The sequence below is a fragment of the Nyctereutes procyonoides genome, unplaced genomic scaffold (assembly GCF_905146905.1).
Source record: "Nyctereutes procyonoides isolate TBG_1078 unplaced genomic scaffold, NYPRO_anot_genome, whole genome shotgun sequence".
NCBI lineage: Eukaryota > Metazoa > Chordata > Mammalia > Carnivora > Canidae > Nyctereutes > Nyctereutes procyonoides.
In genome coordinates, this window is record NW_026575020.1 from 18,425,577 (window position 1) to 18,452,813 (window position 27,237).

General features: G+C 52.0%; 1 protein-coding gene and 1 long non-coding RNA gene across 3 annotated transcripts in view; both read left to right on the plus strand.

Annotated features, from left to right (window-relative positions):
- The first annotated feature begins 200 nt into the window (after positions 1-200).
- On the plus strand, positions 201-8,814 carry MRM1 (mitochondrial rRNA methyltransferase 1). 2 transcript variants are annotated; one of them, XM_055329404.1, is made up of 5 exons: positions 201-909; positions 1,103-1,196; positions 2,941-3,073; positions 3,184-3,277; positions 3,492-3,621. In XM_055329404.1, exons 1-4 carry the CDS (start codon positions 347-349, stop codon positions 3,243-3,245), a joined length of 852 nt encoding a protein of 283 aa, XP_055185379.1. In that variant the 5' UTR covers positions 201-346; the 3' UTR covers positions 3,246-3,277; positions 3,492-3,621. The 2 variants fall into 2 exon arrangements, with proteins under 2 accessions (XP_055185379.1, XP_055185374.1); XM_055329399.1 differs by having other exon boundaries at positions 206-909; positions 3,158-3,277; positions 3,492-8,814.
- Positions 8,815-16,301: 7,487 nt separating this feature from the next.
- Positions 16,302-27,237, plus strand: part of LOC129511567 (uncharacterized) — a 49,188-nt gene continuing 38,252 nt past the window's right edge. Inside the window, exon 1 of the long non-coding RNA XR_008664862.1 lies at positions 16,302-16,379. This is a non-coding gene — a long non-coding RNA (uncharacterized LOC129511567). The remainder of the gene's footprint in view (positions 16,380-27,237) is intronic.

The window sequence follows — 27,237 nt, forward strand, 5'->3', positions numbered from 1 at the left end:
TCCGGACACCTCTTGGGACCTGGAAGGGCGCAGAATGAAGCGGCTGGCAGGGGAGGTCCAGCCGGCAGCGCGACAGAGAAGGCCGCGGCTCAGCCAGCCCTGCGGGGGGCGCTGTGGCAGGCGCGGGCGGCCGGGCATGCGCAGTGCGTGGGCGGGCCGGGTCCGCCGCCCGAACCCGGAAGCGGGGCGGCCCACGTGGGCGGCGGGGGAGGGGCCGCCGCGGCGGCCGCCGGTCCCAGGGAGTCTGCGGGGCGCGCGGGGCGCCCGGGGCGCTCGTCCCCCTCCTCCGTGTTGGGGCCCCGGGAGCGGGGTGAGCGCTCCTGATAGCGCTGCAGGGCCACTGGCCATGTCGCTGCCCGGGGCCGTTGGGGGCGCGACCTGGCGTTGTCCCGGTCGCCTCTTCGCCTGTCATTTCTCCCACGCGGCGCGGCGTGGGGAGCGGCCGGGCGGGGGGGAGCTGAGCCGCCTGCTCCTGGATGACCTGGCGCCGACCTCGCGGTCTTCGGGGGGACTGGAGCTTCTGTTTGGCCTGTCCCCTTGTCTCCTGGCCTTGCGGGCCGCCCGTCGCCGGGTGGCCAGGCTCCTGCTCCAGGCCGGCAGATCCGGGTTGCAAGGGGAGCGGGCCGAGCTGCTCCGGGAGGCAGAGGCGCGGGACATCCCAGTTCTGCGGCCCAGACGGCGGAAGCTGGACGCCCTGTGCCGCCATCAGGTGCACCAGGGCGTGTGCATGGAGGTGAGCCCGCTGAAGCCTCGGCCTTGGACTGAGGTCGAAGAGGCGAGGCCGGGCGACGACCCCCGGCGGCTGTGGCTCGTCCTCGAGAGGCTCCAGGATCCCCGGAATCTTGGGGCCGTGCTGCGTTCTGCTCACTTCCTCGGAGTGGATAAAGTCATCACCAGCGGGAGAAACAGGCACGATGTCCCTTAGTCCCCATGTGCCCTGGTTTGGGGTGCAGCCGAGTCTCTAAGCACCTGACCCGGGGTCCCTCAGCCAGGGCTTCCCATCGTCAGAATTCACACCCTTAACCCTTGGAAGCCGGGGCGGAGGGGAGGGCGCCGGGTTTGAGTTTACCCACCTTAATGCAGGGCATGGGGCCATTTGCAGCTGCCCGCTCACTCCGGTAGTCAGCAAGGCCAGCGCAGGGGCTATGGAGGTGATGGACGTGTTCTCCACCGAGGACCTGGCCGGCTTTCTACAGGTAACGGCGTGGAGGGGGGCCGTGGGGAAAGGAGCAGAAGGGAACCAAGCCCAGTCTCTGCAGCCACCTGATGGAGGAAGAGGAGGATGTAGGATCGTTCCCTATGTCCTTCTAAATCCCTTTAGGAAGGGGTTTAGTAGAACAGAATCTGAAGTTAGAAACTTTCTGGCTTCATTCCCTTTACCTCGTGCCTTCCCCAGGCATACATAGCTCTTTGCCCTGGAGGCTAGTTAGTGTACCTCAGAGCCTCGCTCTCGGTAGGTTTTCAGTAAACGTTTGCTGAGCTTTGAGAAGCTGGGTGGCAGGAGTCATGTGTTCCGAGTAGGGGCACAGCTTGAAAGACTCTCTGAACAAGGACTGATCTATGCCTTCCCCATCCCCCCACCCCCACCCAGAAAAAAACCAAAAACCCAGACAAACCACCACCACCAAACAACTTTGATATCCAGGAAGGGGTAAACACCTAAGGAAAACCCTCTCCTGGTCCAGGTTTCTGTCTTCGGCTGTGCTTCTCTTGCTGGACACAAGGGGGCAGTCTTGCTTTGCATCTGGCTACTCCTCTGACTATTCGCCCCCTCCTCTATTCTGGGTTCATTTCTTAGTTTCATCCAGTCTCAAGGCTTTAAATACCATCTACACTTGGATGGCTCCCAAATGTATATCCTAGCCTGGATCTTACTCGGGAGGCCCAGATTCAGCAGCTTCTTTTGTGGTCTGAGGGGCATTTCAAACTTCACATTTCCAAAGCTGAGCACTTCCTTGTGTAGACTTATCCAGCTCAGCCAATGGCAACTGCATCCCTTTGTTTAGGCCCAAAGCTGTGGTGGCCTTGATCCTTCTTCCTGCTCTCATAGCCTATGGCCCACACCTATCAGCAGATTCTTTCAGTTTTACCTTGAAGTTATTTTTGTGTTCCTAGCAATCTTCACCATCTCTGCAGCTCCCACCCTGGTGCAGGCCACCATCATCTCTTGCCTGCAGTGTTGTGGAAATGTCCTAACCAGTCTCCTGTTGGCCCTCTACATCGCTGGCAGAGTGATTCTGTTCTTTGCTCAAAGCCTTTACTGCAGGGCACCTGGGGGGTGCAGTCAGTTGGCCATCTGCCTTTGGCTTAGGTTATGATCTTAGGGTCCTGGGATCAAGCCTTGCATTGGGTTACCTGCTCAGCAGGGAGTCTGCTTGTCCCCCTGCCTCTGCCACTGTCCCTGCTTGTGTGTGCACACTTGCTCTTTCTCTCTCTCTCTCAAATAAATAAATGAAATCTTAAAAAAAAAAAAAAAAAAAAAAAAGCCTATACAGCTCTCCCAGAATAAAAGCCAAAGTCTTTCAGTGGCCTTTGAGGTCCTGCCTTAGGTGGCCTTTTGTTCCCTCTGCATCTCAGTGGCTCCCTTCCCGCGGGGCCACCATTCCTCACACGTGTCGCAAAAGCAGCAGCCTCTCAGCCTTTGCACTTGCTCATCTCTCCCTAGATTCTTCTTCCCCCAAAAGCCTACACAGTACTCTATCCTCCCGCTCACCTCAGTGGGACCCTCAATCACCCTTCTGCCAGATGGCTGGGATTTTAGCCCGTTTTGTTCTCTGCCCTGTCTGTCCTAAGTCCTAGGACAGAGCCTGCCTGTTCTAGGGGCTTAATAACTATTGCCTGAATTGGTGGATCAGTGAGGGAGTAACTGACTATATGGGCAAGGCCAGCTCCTTGCCCGAGGAAGGTTTGGTGAGCCAGAACTGGATTTCTTCTCTTTAGGCCAAAGCCCGGCAGGGCTGGCTCGTGGCTGGCACGGTGGCCTGCCCAAGGCCTGAGATGTCCCCATCCTCTGAGATCCCCATCACTAGCTGCTTGGAGTTCCTCTGGGACCAGCCTACTCTCCTAGTGCTGGGTAGGTAGACATCCCTGCTTTTCCTTGTCCAGATGTACATGTGTAGCTGGGGCATCCCTAACCCTCTGCCTCTGTGCCCTGCAGGTAATGAGGGCTCTGGTCTGTCCCAGGCGGTGCAGGCATCCTGCCAGCTACTCCTTACCATCCTGCCCGGCCGGCAGCTGCCTCCTGAACTCGAGTCCTTGAATGTCTCCGTGGCTGCAGGTGAGTCTACTGTTGCCCGACCTCCTGCCCTCTGATCACATACATGCGGCTCTTCTACCTCAAGCAAGTTTCTCTGGCTTTCTCTGTCTCCGTCACTGTATGTGCCAGATGGGGGAAATGCGTCCTCTTGCAGTAGGATGAGGGCGTGGCTGGCATGTGGTCCTTCCTCTTCTCTATCTTTCCCTTTCCCTTATCGTTTTGTCTATCGGCACAGGAATTCTTCTTCACTCCATTTGCTGCCAGAGGAAAGATTTCCCTATGGGGAGGAAGAGAGAACACCTGCTCCAAGACCCCCGGGAACCCTCAGCCACATCAGAAGGGCCTGGGCTGGCACAGCACCCGGGACTATCCTCAGGATCAGAATGAGAGAGACAAAATGGGAGCTGACTTGGACTGAGCTGTGTGTGCCGGAGGGCATGCATACCCACATGCTTGAATGTGCTGAAGTCTCTTGCCTCAGTGTGCAACCAGGCCCCTGGTATTTTTTTTTTTTTAAGATTTTATTTATTTACTCATGAGAGACACACGAAGAGAGACAGAGACACACACAGGGGGAGAAACAAGCTCTTCACAGGGAGCCCGATATGGGACGCAATCCTCAGACCCTGGATCATGCCCTGAGCTGTAGGCAGGTGCTCAACCACTGAGCTGCCTAGGCGTCCCTAGGCCCCTGTTTATTAACCACTGTCTTGGTGTGCAGCGAGCTCTGTAGTAGAGACCAGAGGAGAGCTTTTAATTTTGGGCTTATGGTTAGAGGGGGCAGCTTGTTAATAATCTCTAAGATGAAAAAAAAAAAAAATCTCTAAGATGTGCTGGGAGAGAGGGTCTCTGCTCCTGGGCCCTGCCTGGAAGACAAGAAGGGAATCAGGCAGCCAAGTCCAGGTGTCCTGTTCCTCTGGAACCCGTGTGAGAATGTAGAGGGAAGCCCGGGTTCCTCTTGTGGACTAGATGGGTGCAAATCCAGGCTCAAACCCTGTCCTAGTGGGGACCTTGAGCACATGGCTCCATCCTTCTGGGCCTTGGAGCCCTTGTTGGCACCTCCCTCCCCAGGGCTCTTTGTGAGAATCAAATAAAATCACCTGGGCCGTCCTGTCCCATTCCTCCACTAGGTGGCAGCCTCGCTCTTTGAGCCACAGTTTTCTGGAAGCTTTTACAGCCACCTGGGGGAGATTCTTGGTGGTGGCCCCCAGAGAGGTGAGGGAAAGATTAGCCAGCAGCTCTTACCTCACTGGCCCTCCAGAACCCCTCACCAGCCACTCATTAGTCAGTGCATCTCCAAGAAAGGAACTGATGAATCAGAGTCCTGGTCAAGCAGAGCGTTGCTGTTTACTGTACAACCCAGATAGGTTTGGTCCTCCTCCCACAGGACCCCACAAATGGAGCAGAAGCCCCCAGTATAGTAGTTTAGAGCAGTCCTGGCTGCACATTGGAACCATCTGGTAAACTCAAAAACAACTAACACTGGGGACCAACCCCAGAGACTCTGGTGTAAATGGTCAGGGGGCAGCCTGGGTATCAGGATTCTTAAAGCCCCCAAATGAGTCTGAGGCATAGCCCAGGCTGAGAACCACTGGAGCAAGGTTTCTGGACTTCAGTAGTGACACCCTAGGCCAGATAACTTTCTGGTGTGACGGCTTGGCCTGTGCGGTGTAGGATGTTCAGCAACATCCCTGGCTTCTACCCCACTGGATGCCAGTAGCACCCCTGTCCCTTGTTGTGACAACCAAAAATGCCTCCCGACATTGCCAAAGGTCCCCTGGAAGACAATTGCCCCTAGTTGGGAAGCACTGCTCCAGAGCATGGATCTGGAGGACAGCAACCTAAGTTCAAGTCCTGATTGCTGTGTGATCGTAGGCAGGTTCCTTTCCCACTGGAGCCCCCATCTCCTCGTTGGAGAATGGGGATCATCCTACCTTTCCAAGTTGTGGGACAATAGAGAGGGCAATGTGAGCTGGGTGCCTCCCACCCGGTGGTGCTCGATAAATAGTACCATTCTTTTCTCTTTGGAATGAATTGATCTTGGAATTTTGATGGGGATGCCAATTTAGAAAGACATTAGGAGGGTCTAAGATGCCTCTAAAGGTTTTTCCTCTCAAGAAAGAGGAAGAGGGGCACCTGGGTGGCTCAGCGGTTGAGGGTTTTGCCTTTGGCTCAGGTCATGATCCCAGGGGGCTGGGATCCTGGTGAGGAGCCTGCTTCTCTCTCAGCCTGTGTCTCTGCCTTTCTCTCTCTTTCTCTCTCTCTCTCTCTCTCTCTCTCTCTCTCTCTCTCTGTCTCTCATGAATAAATAAAGTCTTTTTAAAAGAGAAAGAAGAAGAAACCCTTTCATAAAACTCCATAGATCAGGGTTGAGGATGTATGTGGTGGTGGTAACAGCTTTAATATTCCAGATGCCCAGAGGCATCAAGCTGATTAGATCAGAATCTCTGGGGAAGGAGACCGGTCCCATGTTTCTTAGGGCTCCCCAGTTGACGCCACTGTGTCACCAGGTTCGAGAATCACTGGTCTTTGAAACCACGTTCTCGTGTCCAAAAAACTGCTTCTAAATCATTCACACCTGTGTTTTTTTTTAAGATCTTATTTATTTACTCATGAGCGACACAGAGGCAGAGGGAGAAGCAGGCTCCCCGTGGGGAGCCCAATGCGGGACTCGATCTCAGGACCCCAGCATCACGCCGTGAGCCAAAGGCAGATGCTCAACCACTGAGCCACCCAGGTGCCCCCACACCCACGCTTTTGAGTGCATGTCTGAAAGCTTGGGCCAGTTAACCTTTCATCTGTGCCTAAAGGTTCTTAGAAGGTGCTGCATCCAGCCCTGGCTCCACAGCTTTTGGCCTGGATAGCTTCCCAGCCTCCTCATCTGTAAAATAGGGACAGTGCCTTCAGCACTTGCCCCAGTACCCACCCCCCGACAAGGATTTGTAAGAATAAAGAGAGTATCAGCAAAAACATTCTGTAAACCTAAGTGTTGTGCACCCCAGGACTAGCATGTGATAATACAGACGTGGCTGTAACAGCTCAGTTTAGATATCAAGTTGCCTGGGCCATGGGATACCCAGCTGTTTGGCCAAACCTTATTCCAAACCTTAAAAGTTATTCCAAGTGTTTCTGTGAAGGTGTTTTTTGGATGAGATGAACATTTAAATTGGTAGACTGAGGGGCACCTGGCTGGCTCAGTCTGAAGAACATGTGACTCTTGACCTTGGGGTTGTAAGTTCGAGCCCCACGTTGGGTGTAGAGATTATTAATAAATAGATCACTAATAAACTTTAAATTGGTATACTGAGTAAGGGAGAGAGCGCCCTTTCCAGTGTGGGCAGGCCTCAATCAAAGGCCTGAAGGGGGTTGTGGTGGGAAGGCTGACACTCCCCTGATAAGAATTCTTCCTGCCTTTTGGAACCGAAACATGGGCTCTTTTCTGGTCTTGAGCCTGCTGGTGGCCTTCAGATGGGAACTGTGTCATCAGCTCTCCCGGGCTTCCAGCTTGCTCCCTCAACCCTGCAGAGCTGGGACATGCCAGTCTTATAATCAAGTGAGCCAAGTCTTCATAATAAGCAAATGTGTATACATGTGTATACAGATAGGGATATGGGTATGCATCACTTGTTGGTTCTGTGTCTCTGGAGAATCCAGATTTGTAGACTTGATGGAAATTAACTGAGATGTCCTGGTGTTCCCTCCATGCGGCAGTACAGAATTGAGCTCTGCTCTCTAGGACCAAACCCAGCATGAAACCTGGAAGCTGTGGTTGGGGGTACTCGGGGTTCAGAGGCTGTTCTTCTGCCCACGGACTCTCATGTAGTGTCTGGAACCTAATCTACCCTGCTTTGGGCACGGTGTTCATCACTTTTCCAGATCCCAAGAGTCTGAGCCATCTAGAGGGCCACTCTCTAAAGTGCCACTCTGGGGGCTAAGAGCCAAGCACAGGGGGCTCCTCCCTGCTTCATCCCTTGGGCAACAGGCTGTCTGGCCTCTGGGAAGTCAGGATCACTTGAACCAAAGGGGATTGAGGCCGTGATTACCTGCCATGCGCACATAGGTATGTAATTATGTGACGCAAACCAGGCATTAAGACAAAGAGAAAGCACCTGAGAGCCTAAGGTGAAGGAGAAGTCTGGATTTCCTTGGGGTGGCCTCTGGTCGCTGACACAGGGCAGTGCCTGGCACAGAGACTGCTCAGCAAGCATGATTGAGTACACAGGACCCGGGGTGTCCGTGGCTGTGGGTATGAAGGGGGGCTGGTTGGGGTCCGTCCCCTGCAGGGCAGGGTCAGAATGAAGCCAGAGGGGAGCAGTGGTGGTTAAGAACATGACCCTGGCCGTGAAGTAGTGCTTGCTTTGAGTTCCAACTCAGACTTGCTCATAGTGTAAATATGGACAGATCCCTTAACTTTTCCGATAGCCTCCACTTCAGAGGGTCGGGGTGCAGATCAAATGAGCTCATGCATGTAAAGCCCTCAGTCCAGTCCTGGAGGAGCATGGCAGCTGTTCTTGCAGCATCTGAGGGCATGGGCTCTGCCGTCCTACCAACCTGGCCTCAATTTCCCCATAGACTAGGGCCTATTTCAGCTGCAACATGCGATTTACCTCTGAGAGCAGCTGGAGGGAGCTGGAGAGGGAGGGGGTTGGAATGACATTGGCAAGCTCCTCCTTTGTCAGGGCTCCCCAGCCAAGAGGGGAAGGGTCCCAGAAGGCTGGTATTCCAGAATAGCTAAATTGTGGCCAGCACCCCAGCCCCCTCCGGGGCTGCAATTTTTTTTGGCCGGAGGTTAAATTGCCAGCTCCCTCCCCCAGGCTGAGGTCCTAAATTAGACCCTCCCCCATCACTCTTGCAGGGCCAGGCGCCAGGGATCCCCACAGTTTGTAAATGTAATCAACCTTGAGGTCTCCGACTTCCACAGGTGCAATTAGCATGCCCATCTGCTAATCCCTGATTAATGATGTTTACAAACATGGGACTCCACTCACAGAGCTGCTCAACCCCTCCCTCCAGGACCAGGAGGGAGGAGTCTTCTAACAGCACCCCCTCTACACACACACACACACACACACACACACACACACACACACACACTAGGCCAATGACCCTCTCCATCCCTTTCCCCAGGCAGTGGGTAGAGCTGGAGGTCCCTCCCTGGAGCCCCCTCACCCAACTCTCTTTGCACACATATGGAAAGAAGACCGGAAGAGCACATAGGGACAGTATGAGGCTCAGTGATAGGGCTAGGATCCTCTTCTTCCCTTTGTCTCTCTAGTTCTGGAATCTCTGGATGCAGGGTGAGCTTGCTGCCTTTCTTGTACCACACCAGCTCCAGCTCTGCGGCCACACGTATAGGCCTCCCAGCATGGAGCTGTGAGCCCACCCCCAGTGTCCCAACAGTCCAGCTCCTCTGCCTGTCTCCAGACGGGGGAGCATTCCCACTCCATCTACCTTCCTACTGAGGAATTTGGTGGGGCCATGCTATGAGGCACGTAGTAAAGGCATTAGGAACGGAGACTTCTGGGAGACAGAACATGGAAGACTCCTAACTCTGGGAAACGAACTAGGGGTGGTGGAAGGGGAGGAGGGCAGGGGGTGAGGGTGACAGGGTGGTGGGCACTGAGGGGGGCACTTGACGGGATGAGCACTGGATGTTATTCTGTATGTTGGCAAATTGAACACCAATAAAAAATAAATTTATTATTACAAAAAAAAAAAAAAAGGAACGGAGACTTCTGAGTGTGACAGGCCTGGGTCCAAACATTGGGTCTGCCTCAGGCCAATCACTTAACTGAGCCTCAGTTTCTTCACCTGTAAAATGGAGACAAGGATAGTACCTACCACATACTTCGTGGTGACAATTCATTATTGGATTTAGGAAACGGACTTAGCACAGTGCAAAGGACACAGTAGGTACTTAATAATGTGAGCTTTTTATTGCAGTGAAAATGATGATGGTGGTGATGGTGATGCTGAGGAAGAAAGGAGGCATCCGAGGCTACAAAGATACCCAAGGATTTCCTCTTCTCCCCCGCACCCTCCTCTCTGGGGAGAAGGGCAGGTTCCAGCTCATTACTGGTGGGGGCTAGGGTGGAGGTGTCAGATTAGAATCACTCCTGGGTCTGTTCACAGCTTCCCTGTTTCATTAACACCTCCCTGGTGGTCTTCAGCTCATCCTACTGGGGGAGGTGCTCCAGAAAGTTCTAACTGCCCCCTACTCAGCCAGAGCTCAATGTGGCCTGCTCCTAGGTCTGGACTGAGATGCACATGGAGAGGGTTTTATGTGACAGAGAGGGGGCCACTGGCCAGGAGGCTGTCTGCTACTCCAGGGTCCTGGAGGCCTGGTCAGGGGACGTAGTACCTGGGACTGGCCTCTTTTTCTCTCTACCCCCCCTCAATCTCTCATTGGTAAATTCTAGTCTCTCAGCCCCACTGCATCCCAATCTGGACACTTTCTTCCTTTCAAATCTGTGACTCTATGTGAGCAGTATGGTCTTGGGTTCTAATCCTGATCTACCTTGACCTAAGGCAAGTCACTTATTCTCTAGGATGTGCACTTGCTTCTGTAAAACCGGGATAGCCTCCCTATGGTATGGTAGCGCAGGGCCCAGAGAACTAAGCTCTCAATAATGGCAGCCACTGTTATTTTGCAGACACAACTCCCTGAATTATCTTTTTAAATTGCAGAACCTTGTTTAGCTGACTGCAGGTGGGGGTGGGGGTGGGGGAGCAGCCACATTTAGAGAAACAGGAAAGGGCATAAGCTCTGCCCCACTTAATTGTCCCAGTTTCTTCCCCAGACTGGGAAAAGGAGTGGGGCTGATCCATGAATTAGGACCTGGAGATTTAGATCTTGGGCTCTGGGAAGGATGCTTCTAAACCACGTTCCCCTCCAGACACTTAAAGAAGAAGGATTCTTATGGAAATGCCTGCCCCTCACCCCAGCTGTGCCCCCTCAGTCACAATATTTCATTTCAGAGGATACCCTTCACCAGCGGTGGGCCGGGAAGGAGGAGCTGGCCCTGGGCCTCTCCCTGTCCCAGCCCTGCAGCCAGCTGAACTTGGCCCGCCCTGCTTTCTCCTGCCACCTCTTCACCTCCTCTTCCTCTCAGACTTGAGGCTTTTTTGCTGAGGTTTGTGGGTGTCAGAAGAGAGACTCTGTGAAGTGTCCCCTTTTGTGATTGAGCCATAGTCTCAAAAAAAATGTCAGTGAGCTGAGCAGTTTCCTCTAGAGAGAAGAAACCAAGGCACAAATTCCCAAATGAGGGGGGCGGCAAGACGGTGGGCTTGGTACCTTCCAGTAAGCCCCTTGCTTCCATAGGCCTCTGCAGCCCCTCCTACCTTTAGGACACCCCCCCCCTTTATAGGAGAGGGGCAGGAATGAGCTTTCCTCATTTTATTTATTTATTCATTTTTTAAAAAGATTTATTTATTTATTCATGAGAGACACAGACTGAGAGAGAGAGGCAGAGACACAGGCAGAGGGAGAAGCAGGCTTGCAGGAAGCCTGATGTGGGACTCGATCCCAGAGCCCCGATCACAACCTAAGCCCAAGGCAGGCGCCCACCCACTGAGCCACCCAGGTGTCCCTCTTTCCTCATTTTATAGTCTCTGGTCCCTGCCCAGGGCCAGGCACATACTGGGTATTTAACAATCACAAATGAACATGTGAGCAGGTCCTGAGTTTGGAGACTACCGGCCTCCCCCTCTTCTCTGTTGTCAGCTGGGGGCAAATCGCCCCACAATTCCAGCTGGCTATCCCCTTCCACTTTCAGAGAAGGCAAGACACAAATGAGTCCTAGCCACAGCTGCTCTGGATTCTCTGAGACAAAGGAGCTCATTGAGAGCAAGGGGATGCTCTGTAGAACATCTCAGCCTTCGGCCTTGCTGAGACCCATGTGCATCCAGGCCTCGCACAGATGCCCTTCCCGTAGATGGGGGGGACGATACTAGCCTTGGGTCAGGCATGGCAAGGGGCTGGATCTTGGTTGAATCAGCCCTGAGAGCAACACACGTACTTAATACAGTCTCACTATGGCGGGGAAGGGCCCCCGAAGCCGTGTGCTTGGAGCAGGGTGATGAGGATGACGGTGATGCTACTAACGTTCATTATATACTTAGCTTGTGCTAAACGGTTTTACATGCTTCATCTCATTTAATCCTCATGATACCTTGGGATAGGCACTATTACCTTTGGTTCATAGATAGGAAGCTGGGGCCCAGAGAGGTTGAGTACCTTGCCTAAGCCCATGCTGTGGCAATTAAAAGGGTTTATAGGGGGATCCCTGGGTGGCGCAGCAGTTTGGCGCCTGCCTTTGGCCCAGGGCGCGATCCTGGAGACCCAGGATCGAATCCCACATTGGGCTCCCGGTGCATGGAGCCTGCTTCTCCCTCTGCCTATGTCTCTGCCTCTCTCTCTCTCTGTGTGTGTAACTATCATAAATAAATAAAAATTTAAAAAAAAGGGGTTTATAGGGGGTCAAGGATGGAGGGTGGGGAGTCAGGCTTGGAAGGAGAGAGCCTCCAGCTCAAGCATCAGCTAGGATGCCTGTGGCTGAGGAGGCCAAGCCAAATCTGCACACAGCCACCCTCCCCACACCCCCACCACACCAATCCTGCCCCCACGCAGTACCCCTAGCCCTCTCCTAACTCCAGCTCTCCTGAACCATCCTGACGATCTGTAAGCAGGGCATCCCAGCAGAGCGGGGTGAGGGCCACTTAACACCAGCTCCCCACTCAGCTAGGTGGTATACCCAGGCTGGGAGGCCAGCATAGAGGGCTCAGAGCTATCTATTGTGGGATGCAGCAAAAGAGCCTGGACTCCCAGAGACACCCAAATTTAGGTTTAAATCCTGGCCCTGCTCCCAAATAAAGGCTCAGATTTCGGTCAAATTTCTCAACCTCTATGCTTGTTTTCCTCCTTATAAAATAGCATTAGTGGGACACCTGGGTGGCTCAGTGGTTGAGCATTGGTCTTGGGCTCAGGGCATGATCCCAGGGCCTGGGGATAGAGTCCTGCATCAGGCTCCCTGTGGGGAACCTGCTTCTCCCTCTGCCTGTGTCTCTGCCTCTCTTCCTGTGTCTCTCATGAATAAATAAAATCTTTAAAATAAAGTAAAATAGCACCAATGACATTTCTGCCAGGGTTGTGCTGAGGTTCGAGAAAAGATGCTCGTGGCACATGGTAGGACTTCAATAACTCTTCCTTGCTGGCCTCTTCCTTCTTTCTCAGGGGCCTCCCTCTGTGTCTGCCTCCTTGCCCTTCCTAGCTTTGGGGTCTGGTGCCTCTCTCTCAGCTCTGCCTATTTTCTGATGATCTCTGTCCTGTCTGCCTGTCCCTGGGGGTTCCCTGTTGCTGCTCCCTCTCTAGGGCTGTGTCTCCACAGCCTGTCTGTCCCTCTTCTTGCCTCTCCCCTGGCTCCTGATACCCTGGGGGCTGATCGATGGCAGCCGCTGGTTATCGATTGGGGTGGGCGTCCAACTGTGGCTGCTGGAGGCCGATATTGATGGACAGGATTGGTGCCCAGACTGCATGGAGTGGCAGCTGGGGAGCCTGGGGCTGCAGGGGAAGTGGGGCTCCCCCCCTCCCTTGCCAGGACCCAGGAGTGGGAGTCCTTAAAGCTGCAGACCCTGCCACTAGAATGGGTGTAGAGGATGGGGCAGAGGGCCTCTGAAGACAGAAGGCCAAGGCTTGGCTCATGCTGTGGGTTAACAAGATTTGTTGAGCACCTACTATGTGCCAGCTGGGAATACAGCAGTAAGCAAGTAAAAAATCAATAAGTAAAATTCTATAATGTGTTATGCAAGAAATAGAGCAGGAAAAAGGGATGGAAGTGCAGTGATTGAGGGGAGGTGACATTGTAAATAGGCTCATGAAGGATGAGGTTCTTTGAAAAGGTGACCTTTAAGTCAAGCCCTGAAGAGAATGAGGGACTGGGCCATTGGAGGGCATTCTGGGCAGTGAAAACATCAGGTAAGTACAAAGACTCTCTGGCAGAGGGTGGGGGGTGGGGGGGTGGGGGGTGATGCTTTGTGTGCTCTAGGCTCCCAGAGGGGCCGGTGTGGCTGTGGGGGGGGGGAGGTGAGGAATAAGGAGAAAAGGAGAGAATGGGTGGGAGAAGGAATGGGGCCAGGGGCTGTCTGGGGCTTGGGACGGATGGTCAGTCCTGGGCTGATAGTTGCCCCAACTCCAATCTGAGAGGCCTAGGCAGCTTCTACTAGGGTAGCTTCCAGAACATGGTTCTGCTGCTTCTGCAACTCCATGCCTAGAGTTTCACACCAATGTCCCAGGCCCTTCACTGCTTTGCCAGTGAGCTAATACTCACAGCAACCCAGTTAGATTCTCTCACTCTCTGTTGTATAGTTGAGGACAATGAGGCTCAGAGATATTTGGCAACTTACCCCAGGACACACAGGAAATGGCAGGGCTGGGATTCAAGCCCAGTTTTGTCTGCCTCCAAAACCATTGCTTTTCTGTCCCCCCCCCCTTTTTTTTGGTTACCATCTTAACCATTTTTTTATTATTTATTATTTTTATTATTTTCTTAAAGATTTTATTTATTTATTCATGAGAGACACAGGCAGAGAGACACAGGTAGAGGGAGGAGAAGCAGACTCCATGCAGGAAGCCCAACGTGGGACTCGATCCCCAAAATCCGGGATCACGCCCTGAGCCAAAGGCAGATGCTCAATTGCTGAGCCCCCCCAGGTGTCCCTTAACCATTTTTATAAAAGATTTTATTTATTTGAGAGAGAGAGAGAGAGTGTGTGTGAGTGCACATGTGCAGGCAAGCAGAGGAGGATGGGGAGGAGCAGAGGGGGAGGAGAGGGAGAAGGAATCCCAAGCAGAGCTGATTGGGGCTCAATCTCATGACTCTGAGATCATGACCTGAGCCCAAACCAAGAGTCAGACGCTCAACCAACTGAGCCACTCAGGTGCTCCTTAACCATTTTTAAGTGTATGGTTAAGTTTATTCACACTGTGGTGCAGCAGAGCTGCTCCATCTGAAACTGAACTGAAACTCTATACCCATCAAATTCTAACTCCCTGTTCCCCTCACCCAGCCCCTGACAACCACCATTCTATTTTTTTTTAAGATTTTATTTATTCATTCATGAGAGACACAGAGAGAGAGAGAACCAGAAACACAGGCAGAGGGACTCCAGGATCACGCCCTGGGGTGAAGGCAGGCACTAAACCACTGAGCCACCCAGGGATCCCCACCATTCTATTTTCCATGTATCTATGTACATGACAACTTTAGAGACACATATAAGTGGAATCATACAATATTTGTCTTTTTATGACTGGCTTATTTCATTTAGCCTAATGCCTTCAAGGTTCATCCATGTGGCATGTGACAAGATTTTCCTCATTTTTAAGGCTGAATAATATTCCACAGTATGTATATACCACATTTTACTTATCCATTTATGGAATGATAGACACTTGGGTGGCTTCCATCTCTTGGCTTGGTGAATAATGCGGCAATGAACGTGTGTGTACAAATATCTCTTTGATATCGTGTTTTCAGTTCTTTCAGATATAGATCTAAAAGTGGGATTGCTGAATCATAGGGTAGTTCTATTTTTAATTTTTTAGGAATCTCCATAACTGTTTTCCATAGTGGCTATAACCATTACATCCTCCCACCAACACACAAGGGCTCCAATTTTTCCACATCCTTGCCAACTACTTTTTTTTTTTTTTGAGAGACAGCAAGTGTTGGAGGGACAGAGAGAGGGGTGGGGAGAGAATTTTAAGGAAGCTCCACACCCAGCTCGGAGCCTGATCTCACGACTGTGAGATCATGACCTGTGCCGAAACCAAAAGAGTCAGGCACTTAACTGACTGAGTCACCCAGGTGCCTCAACATTTACTTTCTGTTTTTTTTTTTTTTTTAGCATAGTTATCTTAATGGTTGTGAAGTGATATCTCATTGTGGGTTTAATTTCCTTAATGACTAGTGATACAGAGCATATTTTCCTATGTTTGTTGGCCAAGTGTGTATTATCCTTGGATACACGTTTATTCCAGTCCTTTGCCCAATTTTTTTCTTTTAATTACAGTATAGTTAATATACACTGTTATATTAAGTTCAGGTGTACAATATAGGGATTCAATATTTCCATACATCACCTGGTGTTCATCATGACAAGTGCCCTCCTTAACTCCCATCACCTATTCTCCCCATCCCCCACTTCCCTCCTCTCTGGTCACCATCAGTTTGTTCTCTATAATTAAGAGTCAGTTTCTTGGGCATCTGGGGGGCTCAGTTGAGCATCTACCTTTGGCGCAGGTCATGATCTCAGGTCCTGGGATGGAGCCCTGCATGGGCTCCCTGCTCGGTGGAGAGTCTGCTTCTCCCCCTCCCCCTCTCCCCTGCTTGTGCTTTCTTTCTCTCTCTCAAATAAGTAAATAAATAATCTTTTTTAAAAAAGGGGTCTATTTCTTGGGGCACCTGGGTGGCTCAGTTGGTTGAGCGTCTGCCTTCGGCTCAGGTCATGATCCCAGGATCCTGGATTGGAGCCCCACATCAGACTCCACTCAACGGGAAGTTGAGCTTCTCCCTGCCTCTCTGCCTGCTGCTCCCCCTGCTTGTTCTCTCCCTCTGTCAAATAAATAAAACCTTTTTAAAAAATAGTCTATTTCTTGATTTGCCTCTTTCTCATTTTTTTCCCTTTGCTTGTATGTTTTGTTTCTTTTTTTTAAAGATTTTATTTATTTATTCATGAGAGACACAGAGAGAGAGACAGAGACACAGGCAGAGGGAGAAGCACTTCTTCACTCCATTGAAGGTGTCCTCTAATGCCCAGAAGTTTTAAATTTTGATTTAGTTTCATTTATCTATTTTTTCTTTTGTTGCCTGTGCTTTTGGTATCAGATCCAAGAAATCATTGCTGAGTCCATCCAAAATGGTTGCTTCTCTCCACTGTCAGCAATTCTGTCAACATCTTTAGCTCATTGGGTGGGGCAGTGACTCAGACATCAGGACTAGAACCAGTGGGAAGCTCAGGGAGACAGCAGCTCAATCTAACAGGATTCCAGAGGTTGAACGGAGTACTTTAGAGGTAATGAATTCCCTGTCACTGGAGGAGTATAAGCACTCAGATGACCATTCAGGTAAGATGTTGCACAGGAACTTCAGGGAGAGGATATTAAAGTTGGATTGATGGCCTCTGATTACTTCTATGATTCAGTAAGGAAGGATTGGGAACTCAAAACTTTAGCCAGTGAGGTGGGGGGTGGGGTGGGCAGGATTGCAGGTGACAGGTGTACCTTCCTCTGTGCCTGGGGAAGTCTTGTATTGGGGTCTATCTATGGAGATTTCCTGAGTTCGTATCAGCCTGGAGCTTCGACCCAAGCTCTGACCCAGATGGCCCGAGGATCTTGGAGCCTGGGGCTGGAAGAGAAGAGAGAGAAAGATGTGTCTCCTTCCTCATCTGCAAGGGGGCTGCTTGTGAGCACAATGCATGATACAGAGCCTGCAGAGCCTGGCAGACCTTGATCCAGGTACTGCCTGAGGCACTCTCCAGCTGCCTGACTTCAGGCAATTTCTTTCACTTTTCTGACTCTCGTCTTCCTCATCTGAGCAAGGGGCTGTCACCTCTCTTACAGGGTTGACAGAATGGCAATAACAGGAGCTTGGAGCCTGACAGGTGCTCAGTAAACTAGTGACCAGGGTTAATCCCAGATAATTGCCTCCCACCATCTTTCAAAGCCAGTGACCCCAAATGGGCTACATACTCCTTACCCTCTGGTGACCACTTCCACTGTTCAAGGCCTTGGCCAGCCCTTCATAGCCTGAGGGCAGTCTATCCAGACTCATGGATCCAGAACCCAGCTCAGCCATGGCAGATACCCAAGCCGGACCAGGGACCCTGTCTGGGAGGTGCTGGATGGCAGCCCCATATCCTATCTATTCGTCTTCTGTCTCTGCCTGTCCCTGTGGCTCCTGGGCCTGGAGCTTCTTACTCTGGCTGCCCAGTCCTGCATCCTGTGTCCTGGCTCATCTCCCATGTTGTGCCCAGAAATTTCCCCCACGTTACCCCCAGCCCGGCCCATCATGGAGAAAAATCAAATATCATTAAAGGCCATTGATTTTCCTCCAAATTTGCTGTGAATACACTTTGAGGCTTCTCAATATTACTGCCGGCTCCCACCTTCAGCCCCTCAACCACCACCATAGCTTCCTCAGGGAAACTGAGGAGTGCTGCGCTGGCAGGCCATAGGGAGGGCACGAGGCCTGCAGGTGCTGTCGGCTGGAGTCCCCAGCCCATTCTGGCCCTACGGCACAGCAAGACTCTGGGATGGCACTGGTTTCTGGGGAGAGAGTATTTCCCTGCCTGGCTGCTCCCTGGCTGCAGGGCTTAGGCAGACAGGTATGTGTTTCTGTGTGTGTATGTTGTGTGTTGGTATGTGATTTTGTGTGTCTGTATGTGTGTCCATGGGTGTCAGTAGTGTGTCTCTATGCACCTGTATTTATCTGTGTGTGTGTCTGTGAGTTTGTGTGTATTTGCATGAATGCGGTGGGGGTGGTCTTGGGTTGCAGTTGAGCTCTGGATGCTATGCTGCCCATGAAAAAGCCAGCCTGGGGAAGGAGCAGGGACTTGACTTGAGATAAACCCAACATATGGGATACCCCTGGTGGCTCAGTGGTTTAGCGCCGCCTTCTGCCCAGGGCGTAATCCTGGAAACCCGGGATCAAGTCCCCCTTGAGCTCCCTGCAGGGAGCCTGCTTCTCCCTCTGCCTGTGTCTCTGCCTCTCTCTCTGTGTGTGTGTCTCTCATTAATAAATAAGTAAAAAATCTTTAAAAAAATAAATAAAATAAACCCAACATATATTTCTCTTACCAGGGGCCAAGGGCTGGGTAGGGCTCTGGAGGGGTTCTCTGCCCTGTCCCACTCACCCCTACTGTCCCTTTGTCATCTTGGAAATGGGGCACCTTGCTGACTTTGTTACATTATTAAGTTTGGAGTTTGGGGCTGATGGAAAAGATTCACAACCTAATGCTGGAGGTGGGCATAAATTTTCCCCCGCCCTCCGTCTCCAATCCGAACTAAGAGTCCCATCTGAGTGTGTTTAGAATTGACTGGACATATATTCACCTGGTGAGTCTGGAGAGAGTAGGTTGGAGAGAAGACTGGCAGTGAGGGTGCCAGGAAGGGTTTGTGGCATGGAGCGCATTCCTGTCTGTCTGGGTTGTGTTCCTAGCATGTCAAACACCAAGGTGGGCTTTAATGGGGAAAAAAGTCATAAACAAGGGCCCTTTGGCTTTTGTGGGGTGAAATGACTTTCGGGCTGGCAGTAGGCTGGCCCTCTTGCCTCTAACCCACCTGCCAGGGCCAGAGGTCAGCCACGGTGCCAGACTGGCCTTCTAAACTCTGGGAACCAGCTGAGCTACCCCAGGGAGAAGCCTTGATAAAGCTTCCTGTAAATTTGGGGCTAGGGTGATCCTTGGGTTTATGACCTCAATGAAGCCTCACCTACCACCCCTACCCCAGCCCTGAAAGGCCCATCATGTTCATGCGTGTTCTCCCAGAGGCCTCTGCCGGGAGCTGGGAGCAGCTCTCTGGGTTCTGGGGACAGGCCAGATTTATGGCACTGGGAGAAATATTTAGGCCTGAGACAGTTTGGTTGTGTTAATTATGGAAATCTAAAGATAATCTATATTTAATGCTGAATTTTGTCAAATTTGCTAAAGAATTAGGGGAGCGTGTGCAAACAGTGACACTTCAATGAAGAACAAGGTGCAATTAAACTCTGAAATTTACAGTGGAATAATTGGAGAGCATGACAAATATAGTTATCAGCAGCAACTAATTAGGGGTCTGCTCGAGGTTTCTGGGCTTGATTAATCTCGCCTGGATGCTAATAAGTTATGCTGGGCAGCTGATACCATTTGTCGCCTCCTACTTTCCACCCTCTCCCCAGCACACTGGGGGTGGGAATGTGGCCCATTCCGTCCATCCCTCTGTGCAGCCTGGCCTGGAGGGGAGAACGGGGTGCCACAGCTCCTTTGCTGAGACATCCCCTCCTACCAACTAGGCATGGCATGAACATCTTGAGCTGCCCCTGTTCCGACATCCTGGGGTCTCACTGAAGCTTATTGGGACTGGGGAAGACTGAGTTGGGGCTGAATTTTGGGTTCTAGCTGAGCCTCAGTGGGTCAGATTTGTTCCCTCGCTGTTGATGTAGCTCAGCCTTTCACTCCACACCTCTTGGGAAGGGGTACTGAAAGCACTTAACTCTGATCCAAGAGAGATCCATACAACCCTTCCTTGGCCAAACATGCCCGCCTCCTCTTTCCCTGCCAGGTCTCTGCTAATCTTCCTTGCTGCTGTTTGTGGCCAAGCCTTAGATCCACTGATTAAAGTTTAGGGCTGCACTGGCGCTATTACCCAGCTGGAGTGTGGCCAGGACCCTGGGCATTGCTGCCAGGTCCAGCTGTGATGCTAGAACCATCCCTTTCCTCTCCCTGTCTCTCACCTTGTCTCTATTTCTTTCTGCCTTATGACCCTGAAAACTCCCTCAAACCTGATGCCCTTGTCCCCCTCATGAGCCCACCCTGGCAGAGGTCTCTGTGTGACTAGTTGGGAGGAGAGGAACTCTCTCCACTGCCCACCTTTTGCTAAGAGGTTCCCCTGACAGTCGAGTCTCTCACCTGGGATCCACCAGGGCGGGTGGTGCCTGCTGGCCATGTACGTGGACCGTCCCCTAAGCAGTCCCCCTTTCATCTCCTGCCTTTGATCCATGTCATTTGGCAAAGGACAGGGACTACAGTTGGCAGCTGCAGAGGAGGTGAGTGAATCTTAAAATGGGAAATTAGGTGAACTGTTCTTTGTGAATGTCTTCGGTATACCAGAACTCTAAAAGCAGGAGTGTGAGTGTGTGTGTCACGGGAGACTGGGGACTTGATGTGGCTAGGAGAGAAGACAGCTGGAAGGGGGCACAGGAAGACGGCAGGGGCCTCCAGAATGCTTCCCCATGGTGTCTGGGCCAGAGTGGTCCTACTCCTGGGAGAAGAGATCGTGGGTTCTTGGGGGCCTTAGTTTCTTTTCTTTTAAAGATTTTATTTATTTATTAATAAGAGACACCCATAGAAAGGAGAGGCATAGGCCTAGGGTTAGGGTTAGAAGCAGACTCCCTGCGGGGAGCCCCACTCGGGACTTGATCCCAGAACCTTGAGATCACACCCTGAGCGGAAGGCCAGAAGGCCAATGCCCAACTGCTGAGCCACCTAGGTGTTCCGGGGCCTTAGTTTCTCTTCCTGCTTGTGGTCTGAGAGGTTTTGAGGTCAGCCCCCCAGCTTGTGTCCTGGCTGTGGGAGTCCTGGGCTGTTCCTAACCATACCAAGTCTTGATTTCCTTCTTGTGGATCAGGGATATTTACTTCAGGGCACTGGTCCCCAGAGTTACCAGGAACTCCGGCAAAGGGCTAGGAGCTGAGCAGGCCTTCAGTAAAGGGGACTCCCTCTCCGCTTCCCCTCTCCTTCTTCTGCCCACTCCAGCCCCCAGCTCCCCTCCCTTCAGTCCCCTCAGAAATCCCTGTGACTTGCCCAGTGTCCCTGTGGCTGTGTCAGACTCCTCCACCAGAGGGCAGTAGATGCTGTGGGCACAAGGGAAATGGACCCCAGCATTGGCAGCATCCTCCTGGGGCCTGCCTCTGCTGTGCTGTCTCCTGGACCCGAGGAAGGGCCAGAGGATTTGAGGTCAGGGAGTCTTTTATTCCCTGCTCTGCACAGATAACACTCTTTGAGATTTGGGTGAAAATTAAAAAAACAAGCTTCTCATGGTGGTGCACTGCAGCAAGCTTACCAGTCACCACTGCCATCCCGGGGCCCTGGCGCAAGGCTTACTTGGCCCATTTTGCAGATAGGGAAATGTGTCTTTGTCATTGCTTACTCTTGCAGGACTGGTAAGTCACAGGTACAGAAAGCTTTGGATAAACCAATGCTTGGAGCCAATTTGCCAAGGGTGAAGTGGCTTGTGAGGAAGGAGCTGGGACTCAAGCCCAGGTTTCCCTGACTTCTAGGGTAGCAACATTTCCTCTGCCCCAGTTTTTCTGATTAATTGAGACCCTGGTCTCTTCCCTCCCCTTCATTGTCACCTGCCCCTGGCTCTGAGGCAACTGCAAAGGGCCTCAGGCTTCAGAATCCAGTTTGTAAATCCTCAGGGGCTGTGTGTCTGTGGATAGATCACTAGCTCCTTTGAGCCACTGCTTTCTGGGAAATGATCAGGTGATGCTTAGTCCTTTCTTTGCATGGTGATTATGGATGAAAAGAGATGATGGACGCAGAGACCCTTCTGCCCTGGGATGGGCTCCCTGCAAACCTGGGCTGGACATCACCCCCCCTCCCCCAGGACTCTAGGTCTATCACTTGGAGCTGGGAGGGGACTGCAAATCCCCGTAGGTCTTGTTCAGCTTTTCTCTGGGGGGAAGAAGAGAAATAGGGGGGCTCCTTTCTCAGGAACCTCCAGCCCTTGCAGCTGCTAGAAGTGCTCAGGCTCCGTCTCCATGGCAACGTGGGCCAGCCGCCTGCAGAGCCTTCCTGCACGCCAGCCGCCTTGACCTCACTTAGGATGATTACCTTTCGGCAAATAAAATAATTGTGTTAATAAAGAGGCTGTTCGCCCCCTCATCCCCCACCCCTCTTGGCCTGTTCCCCATCCCCACCCTGGGGAGAAGGAGAAGCCTCCCCCACCCAATCACCTTTGGCCTGTGGGGTGCCTCTTAAATAAGTTGTTGACTGACATCTTGACTGGGTTTTAATTTTTGCCAATTTTAACCACCTCCCATCCTCCCCATTTTGCTTTCTGCATCCTTGCCCTATGTCTTTGTTGAAGTTGTACAATTGAGAGAATCCGACTCTTCCGTGTTCCTTCGGCATGGCTTTGAGCACCCACTGGGCCTCCCAAGCTATCACAATAACAAATTCTACTTATTGTGGGCCTGCTGTGTGCTACAACCTTTACAAGTGCTTTCACAAATGTCCTCTCCTTAATCCCTGTAACAGCTGGGCGAGTCAGGAACTTCAATGCCACTTGACAGAGGAGAAGACTGAGGTTCTGGAAGAGAGAATGTTTCTTAAAAAATTTTATTTGTTTGTTTTTAAATTGGAGTACAGTTGGCACACAATATTACATTAGTTTCAGGTGTACGGCACAGTCATTCGACATCCTTGTATGTTATGCTGTGCTCACCACAAGTGTGTCTACCATCTGTCAGCACATAACACTATTATCACACCACTGACTCTATTCCCCATGCTGGACCTTTCATCCCTGTGACTTATTCATTCCATAACTGGAAGTCCATAGAAAATGTTTTGACAGGGCCAGAAACCTGGTCAAGCCTCTGGGCTGGAGAATGGGCTCTCCTAATGTGGTGTGGCCACCGGCCTGGGAACATTTGATTCAGCCACTGGCAGATACACACTCACACTGGCCCCCCACTGGGCCGGGCTTCCAGAAAGTTGGTGGGGAGAGACACCTATCCACAGAACATGGTGATGCAGGATGCATCGTGACCAGTGCTCAGAGAGCAGGAAAGTGGTAGAGACCCAGCTCAGGGTGCCGTGGAAGCATATGTCACAAGAGAGGCCCTGACGGGGACGGGAAGGACAAGTTTGGCAGATAGAGAGCCTATGGTAAGCTGCCACTTTGCTGAGTGCCTCGTGTTTGTTATCTTACATGATGCTCCTCACAAGCCTATTTAACAGATGAGAAAAGTAAGGCTCGGAAAGCTTAGGTGAATTTTTCAAGGTCACACAGCTGGTAAAGAGCGAGGATTTGAACCTAGATTTGCTTGGCCTCCCTGCCCAAGCTCAGTGCTTGTTTCTCTTTATCGGGCGACCTGCCAGGTCTGGAAAGGAGAGAGAGAGGGAGAAGGAAGGACAGGGAGGGATAGAGAACAACAAAACAGACTGAGCAAGGCAGGGAGCACAGTCTCCATACCCTGATGTGGCCTCTTGGACAGCTACTGATTGATGCTTTTAGTCACTGTTCGTTATTTTAGGCTCTTGTTAGAAATACTCGCCAAAGACGGGTAACAAAAATGTAGCTAGGAATAGTGTCAGCAGTCTGGATTTGAGGCCCTTGGTCTGTGTGATTGAGTCCGGGGCTGGAAACCCTTCTTCCTCTTCAGCCCTGACCCCCTAGAGGCGGTGCCCCCAGACAAAGTGAACGACCGGCAGGGGCCGACGGGGGGACAGGGCACACTAGGTGGCGCTCTGATATTGGTCAATCTTCTGCAAGCCTGGCAGGGCTGCGGCCGGTGGGCTGAGCAGAAGTCCCTTTCACTGGATCTAACACCAGGGACGAGGCTGGGTGAAGAGGTGCTGGAGAGGTCAGAAGAAAGGCTGGGGGTTGGGAGCACTGTTCCTCCCAGTCAGGTCATTCCTGGGGCCCCAAATAGTGAGGCTGGACCAGTAGCAGTGGGAGGGACAGAGGGACCAGATGGGCTGCAGAGGGAGGCACATAGGTAGAGGGGGGTGGTGAGGGAGGAGCAGCCCAGCGGCGTGTGGGTGACCTTGAGCCAGTGAGGGCACGGGGAAGGCTGTCCTCTCACTGGCCCCTAAAACCCAGGCTTCTAAACCCAGGGCCCCTTGGAGGTGAGACTTGCCCACGCCGCCTGCCCTTGGACCTGGGGGCCAGGTTAAGAGGCTGGGGAGGTGAGTCTATGTGAGCCTTCAGCTACTATTGAAGGAATCCACTGGCTGAGGCCCCAAACCCCTGGATTCCTGTCCCACTTGAGCTCTGTCCTGGTCCTTGTGACCATGGGCAAGTCTCAGATCCCTGCTTCGTTCTCTGCAACATGGGTGTACCTCTCCAAGTTGCTAGGATGCTGGAATGAGGTCACACACAGAGGTGCCCAGGGCGCCCAGAGTGGGGCACCTCTCTGGTCCCATGGATTTGCCCAAGCGGCACCTTGGCTTCCTCGTTGCCTGTAGGCCTGGTCAATTCTCAGTGACATTGACTGGTTAGCTGGAACTGCCAGTGTTCCAGAGGGGCTTTAAAACCTCACCCTGCAGGAGACCATCCTCCAGAGACTCCTGCCCTCAGATTTTCCCATTTTCCCTGCAGGGAAATATGCATGGTAGGGCGGGGCCTGCTGGCTCTAGTACCTGTCCTGAGTCTCCCCCTCCCCCTGCAGGCACCACTCTGCCTGTGTCTGAGGCTCCAGCTCCATGGTATCTACCCCTCACCTCTGCAACTCCTGGGAGTAGGAAGGAGAGGGGCAGACTTGCCTCCGGGCCTCTTTTCCAGGGTTCTGCTTACCTACTTCCTCTTAACTGGTATAGGTGGGGAAACTGAGGCAAAGGGGAACCATGGAGACAAACCACAAATCCTCAAATGCTGGTAGGATTCCCTAGCCTCTTTGGGGAACCTTGGTGGGGGGTTGAGGGGTCTTAACCATAAACTCCCAGGAAAGAGGTGTCAAATGGTTGGCCTGGGACCAGCGAGGTGTTAGGAGAAAGGACAAGAACAGTCTGGGAGTAGTAAGTCAAGGGCAAGGGCAGTGGGGATGGATTTATTCATGGAAAAACATTCTGCAAACGTTCAGTGAGACACCTGATGTGGGCCGGGCACGCCTGTAGGTGCTGGGGATTCAGAGGACCCAGCTGACAAAGTCTGCACCCTGGGGGAAGGTCCGAGGAATCAGGCTGCTTGAGGCTTGACTCCAGGCAGCTTCCCCCAAACACCAGCCATCCCTAAGTCCCTGTTTCATCATCTGTAAAATGGAGATAAAATGTCTTCCTCATGGGATGGTTGTGGATGTTAGGCGCGTGGAAGGTACTTAGCATAGGGCTTGGCATTTAATGACTGGGAACCGCTGTGCATCTTGTCAGTGTTACTGTGGTCACTAGCTCCGGAGAATGTGACCTTGATTAAGTTGCTCACCTTCCTTGAAATCGAGGTTCCTCATTTAAGAAAAGGGTTCATGGGGCACCTGGGTGGCTTAATGGTTGAGCATCTGCCTTCGACTTAGGACGTGATCCCAGGGTCCTAGGATCAAGTCCCACATCCAGCTCCCTGAAGGGAGCCTGCTTCTCCCTCTGCCTATGTTTCTGCCTCTCTCTGTGTGTCTTTCATGAATAAACAAAGTCTTTAAAAAAAGAAAAGGGTTCATAATATCTGCCCTGCCCACCTCACAGGACCCCATTGAGCGGCTTAAACCAATTGAGAGAATGTGTGGGAAGGGTCCATTTAAATTGTGTGTGTATTGAAGACCCCCAGCATTTGTGCTCCGTCTGTCCTGCAGGATGCCTGAGCCAGTAGAGCTGTCAGATGGATGTGCCAAGCCCTGGCAGTTCATGTCAGGACGTTTGTTCCTAGAATTCCAGGGCTGGAACTGGAAGGCCCTGGTGGAGGTATGGCGATGAGAGGCAGCCTGAGAATTTGCAGCATTTCCCCAAAGGCCTAGGGAAGTCAAGAAATAAATCTAAGAGAATGGGATCTTGAGATGGGATCAACCCTTCCCCCACCCCAACTCCGGGCTAAAAGCTGGGCAGGACTGTCTGCTGAGGTCAGGGGGTCCTCTCTCCCCCTGTGGGTATCTTTTTCTCCATGGACCCTTCCCTGGCAGGCCAAATTCCTGCTGCCTAGTTACAGAACAGCCCAAGGAAAAATAATGTGGTGGGCTCTATCCCAGAGATTTTTGATGTTTGCCGCCCAGCTACTCACGAAGATGAGAAGGTGCCTGTCACCTCTTTGAGTGTTTACTAGTGCCTGGGGCTCCCCAACTCCTACCTACCCCACCTGCCCACCCAGGTGGCTGAGTGATGGCACTTGCCTGGGTTCAGCTTGGACTGGAGCTGAAGAAGCAAAGAATCCAAAGACGAGACACCATCTGGGAGAACTAGGATTGGGGGCGGCCCCTTGTTTCTGGAGAAATGAGCTATAGGAGGCAGTGTGGGGAGAGCCTGGGTGGCAAGGTCAGCGAGACTGGGTTCCGGTCTCTACTAGCTGGGGGTGTTTCAGGCAGGATGAGTGGTAATGGGACTCACTCTGGAAGGTGGATACACAACTTGCCCGAGATCACCAAAGCGAGGTGCCTTAGACTGAATTCAAGCATCCTTGTCGTTAGGGTCACTTAACTGGAATTTGGGCAAATTTGTGGCTTCCCATCCCCCTATTCCAGCTGCTTTTCTCAGCTCATTGGCTGATCGATTAGGTGAAAGGTATCACAGGGACCCAGCAAGGTGTTCTGCAGTTGGGGGATAGGATGTGAGCAGAAAATCCCAGAGTATACTGCCTTTCCAGGACAGCATAGAAAAAAATAGAGCTTTTCTGTCTGGTGAGAGACCAAGACGGTCTCATAAAAGAGGGAGCGTTTCTCAGATGGCTCCGGCTGCCTGGCAGTGGAAAACCTGGGGCCACAGGCACAAAGCTGCAAACAGGCTGCTCTCCTAGAGCAGAGTGTAAGTGACATGAAACTGAAAGAGAGTTGTTGCACATTCCTGGGTTCTTAAAACAAAAGTGCAAGGTGACAGGGAAGAGTGTAGGAGGCTGAATTATTTAGATGATTACTGAAATGTTCTTTTGAATCCCTGAATCTGCTCTGCTCTCTCAAGGTAGCCCACCTCCTTTTTCCTTTCCCTCCAGAATAACAGGTTTTTAAAAATCTCTTCTTCCTCCTCTCCCTCAGCCTCCCAGTGTGTCCTTAATCCCATTCCCACTCCTCCAAGAAAGAAGGTGGTATAGGAGGAAGATTGTGGCGGGGCGAGGGGGGGGCTGGTGATAGGTGGTCCCCAAACTGTCCTTAGATAATGAGGAGGGATGGCCTTGGGTTGGAGGTGTCAGAGCCGCATATTGCGCGACTTTTCATGGGTCCCTGAAGGTACATATGTGGGGGGAAGAATCCTTTTCTCTGCCAGAAATACTCATGTCAGGTAATTTACATTAAACAGGGCTCACACACTCTTCATTCTTTCCACGATGCCAAAGGAAGGGGATGGAGTTTGGGTAGCAGAAGTGG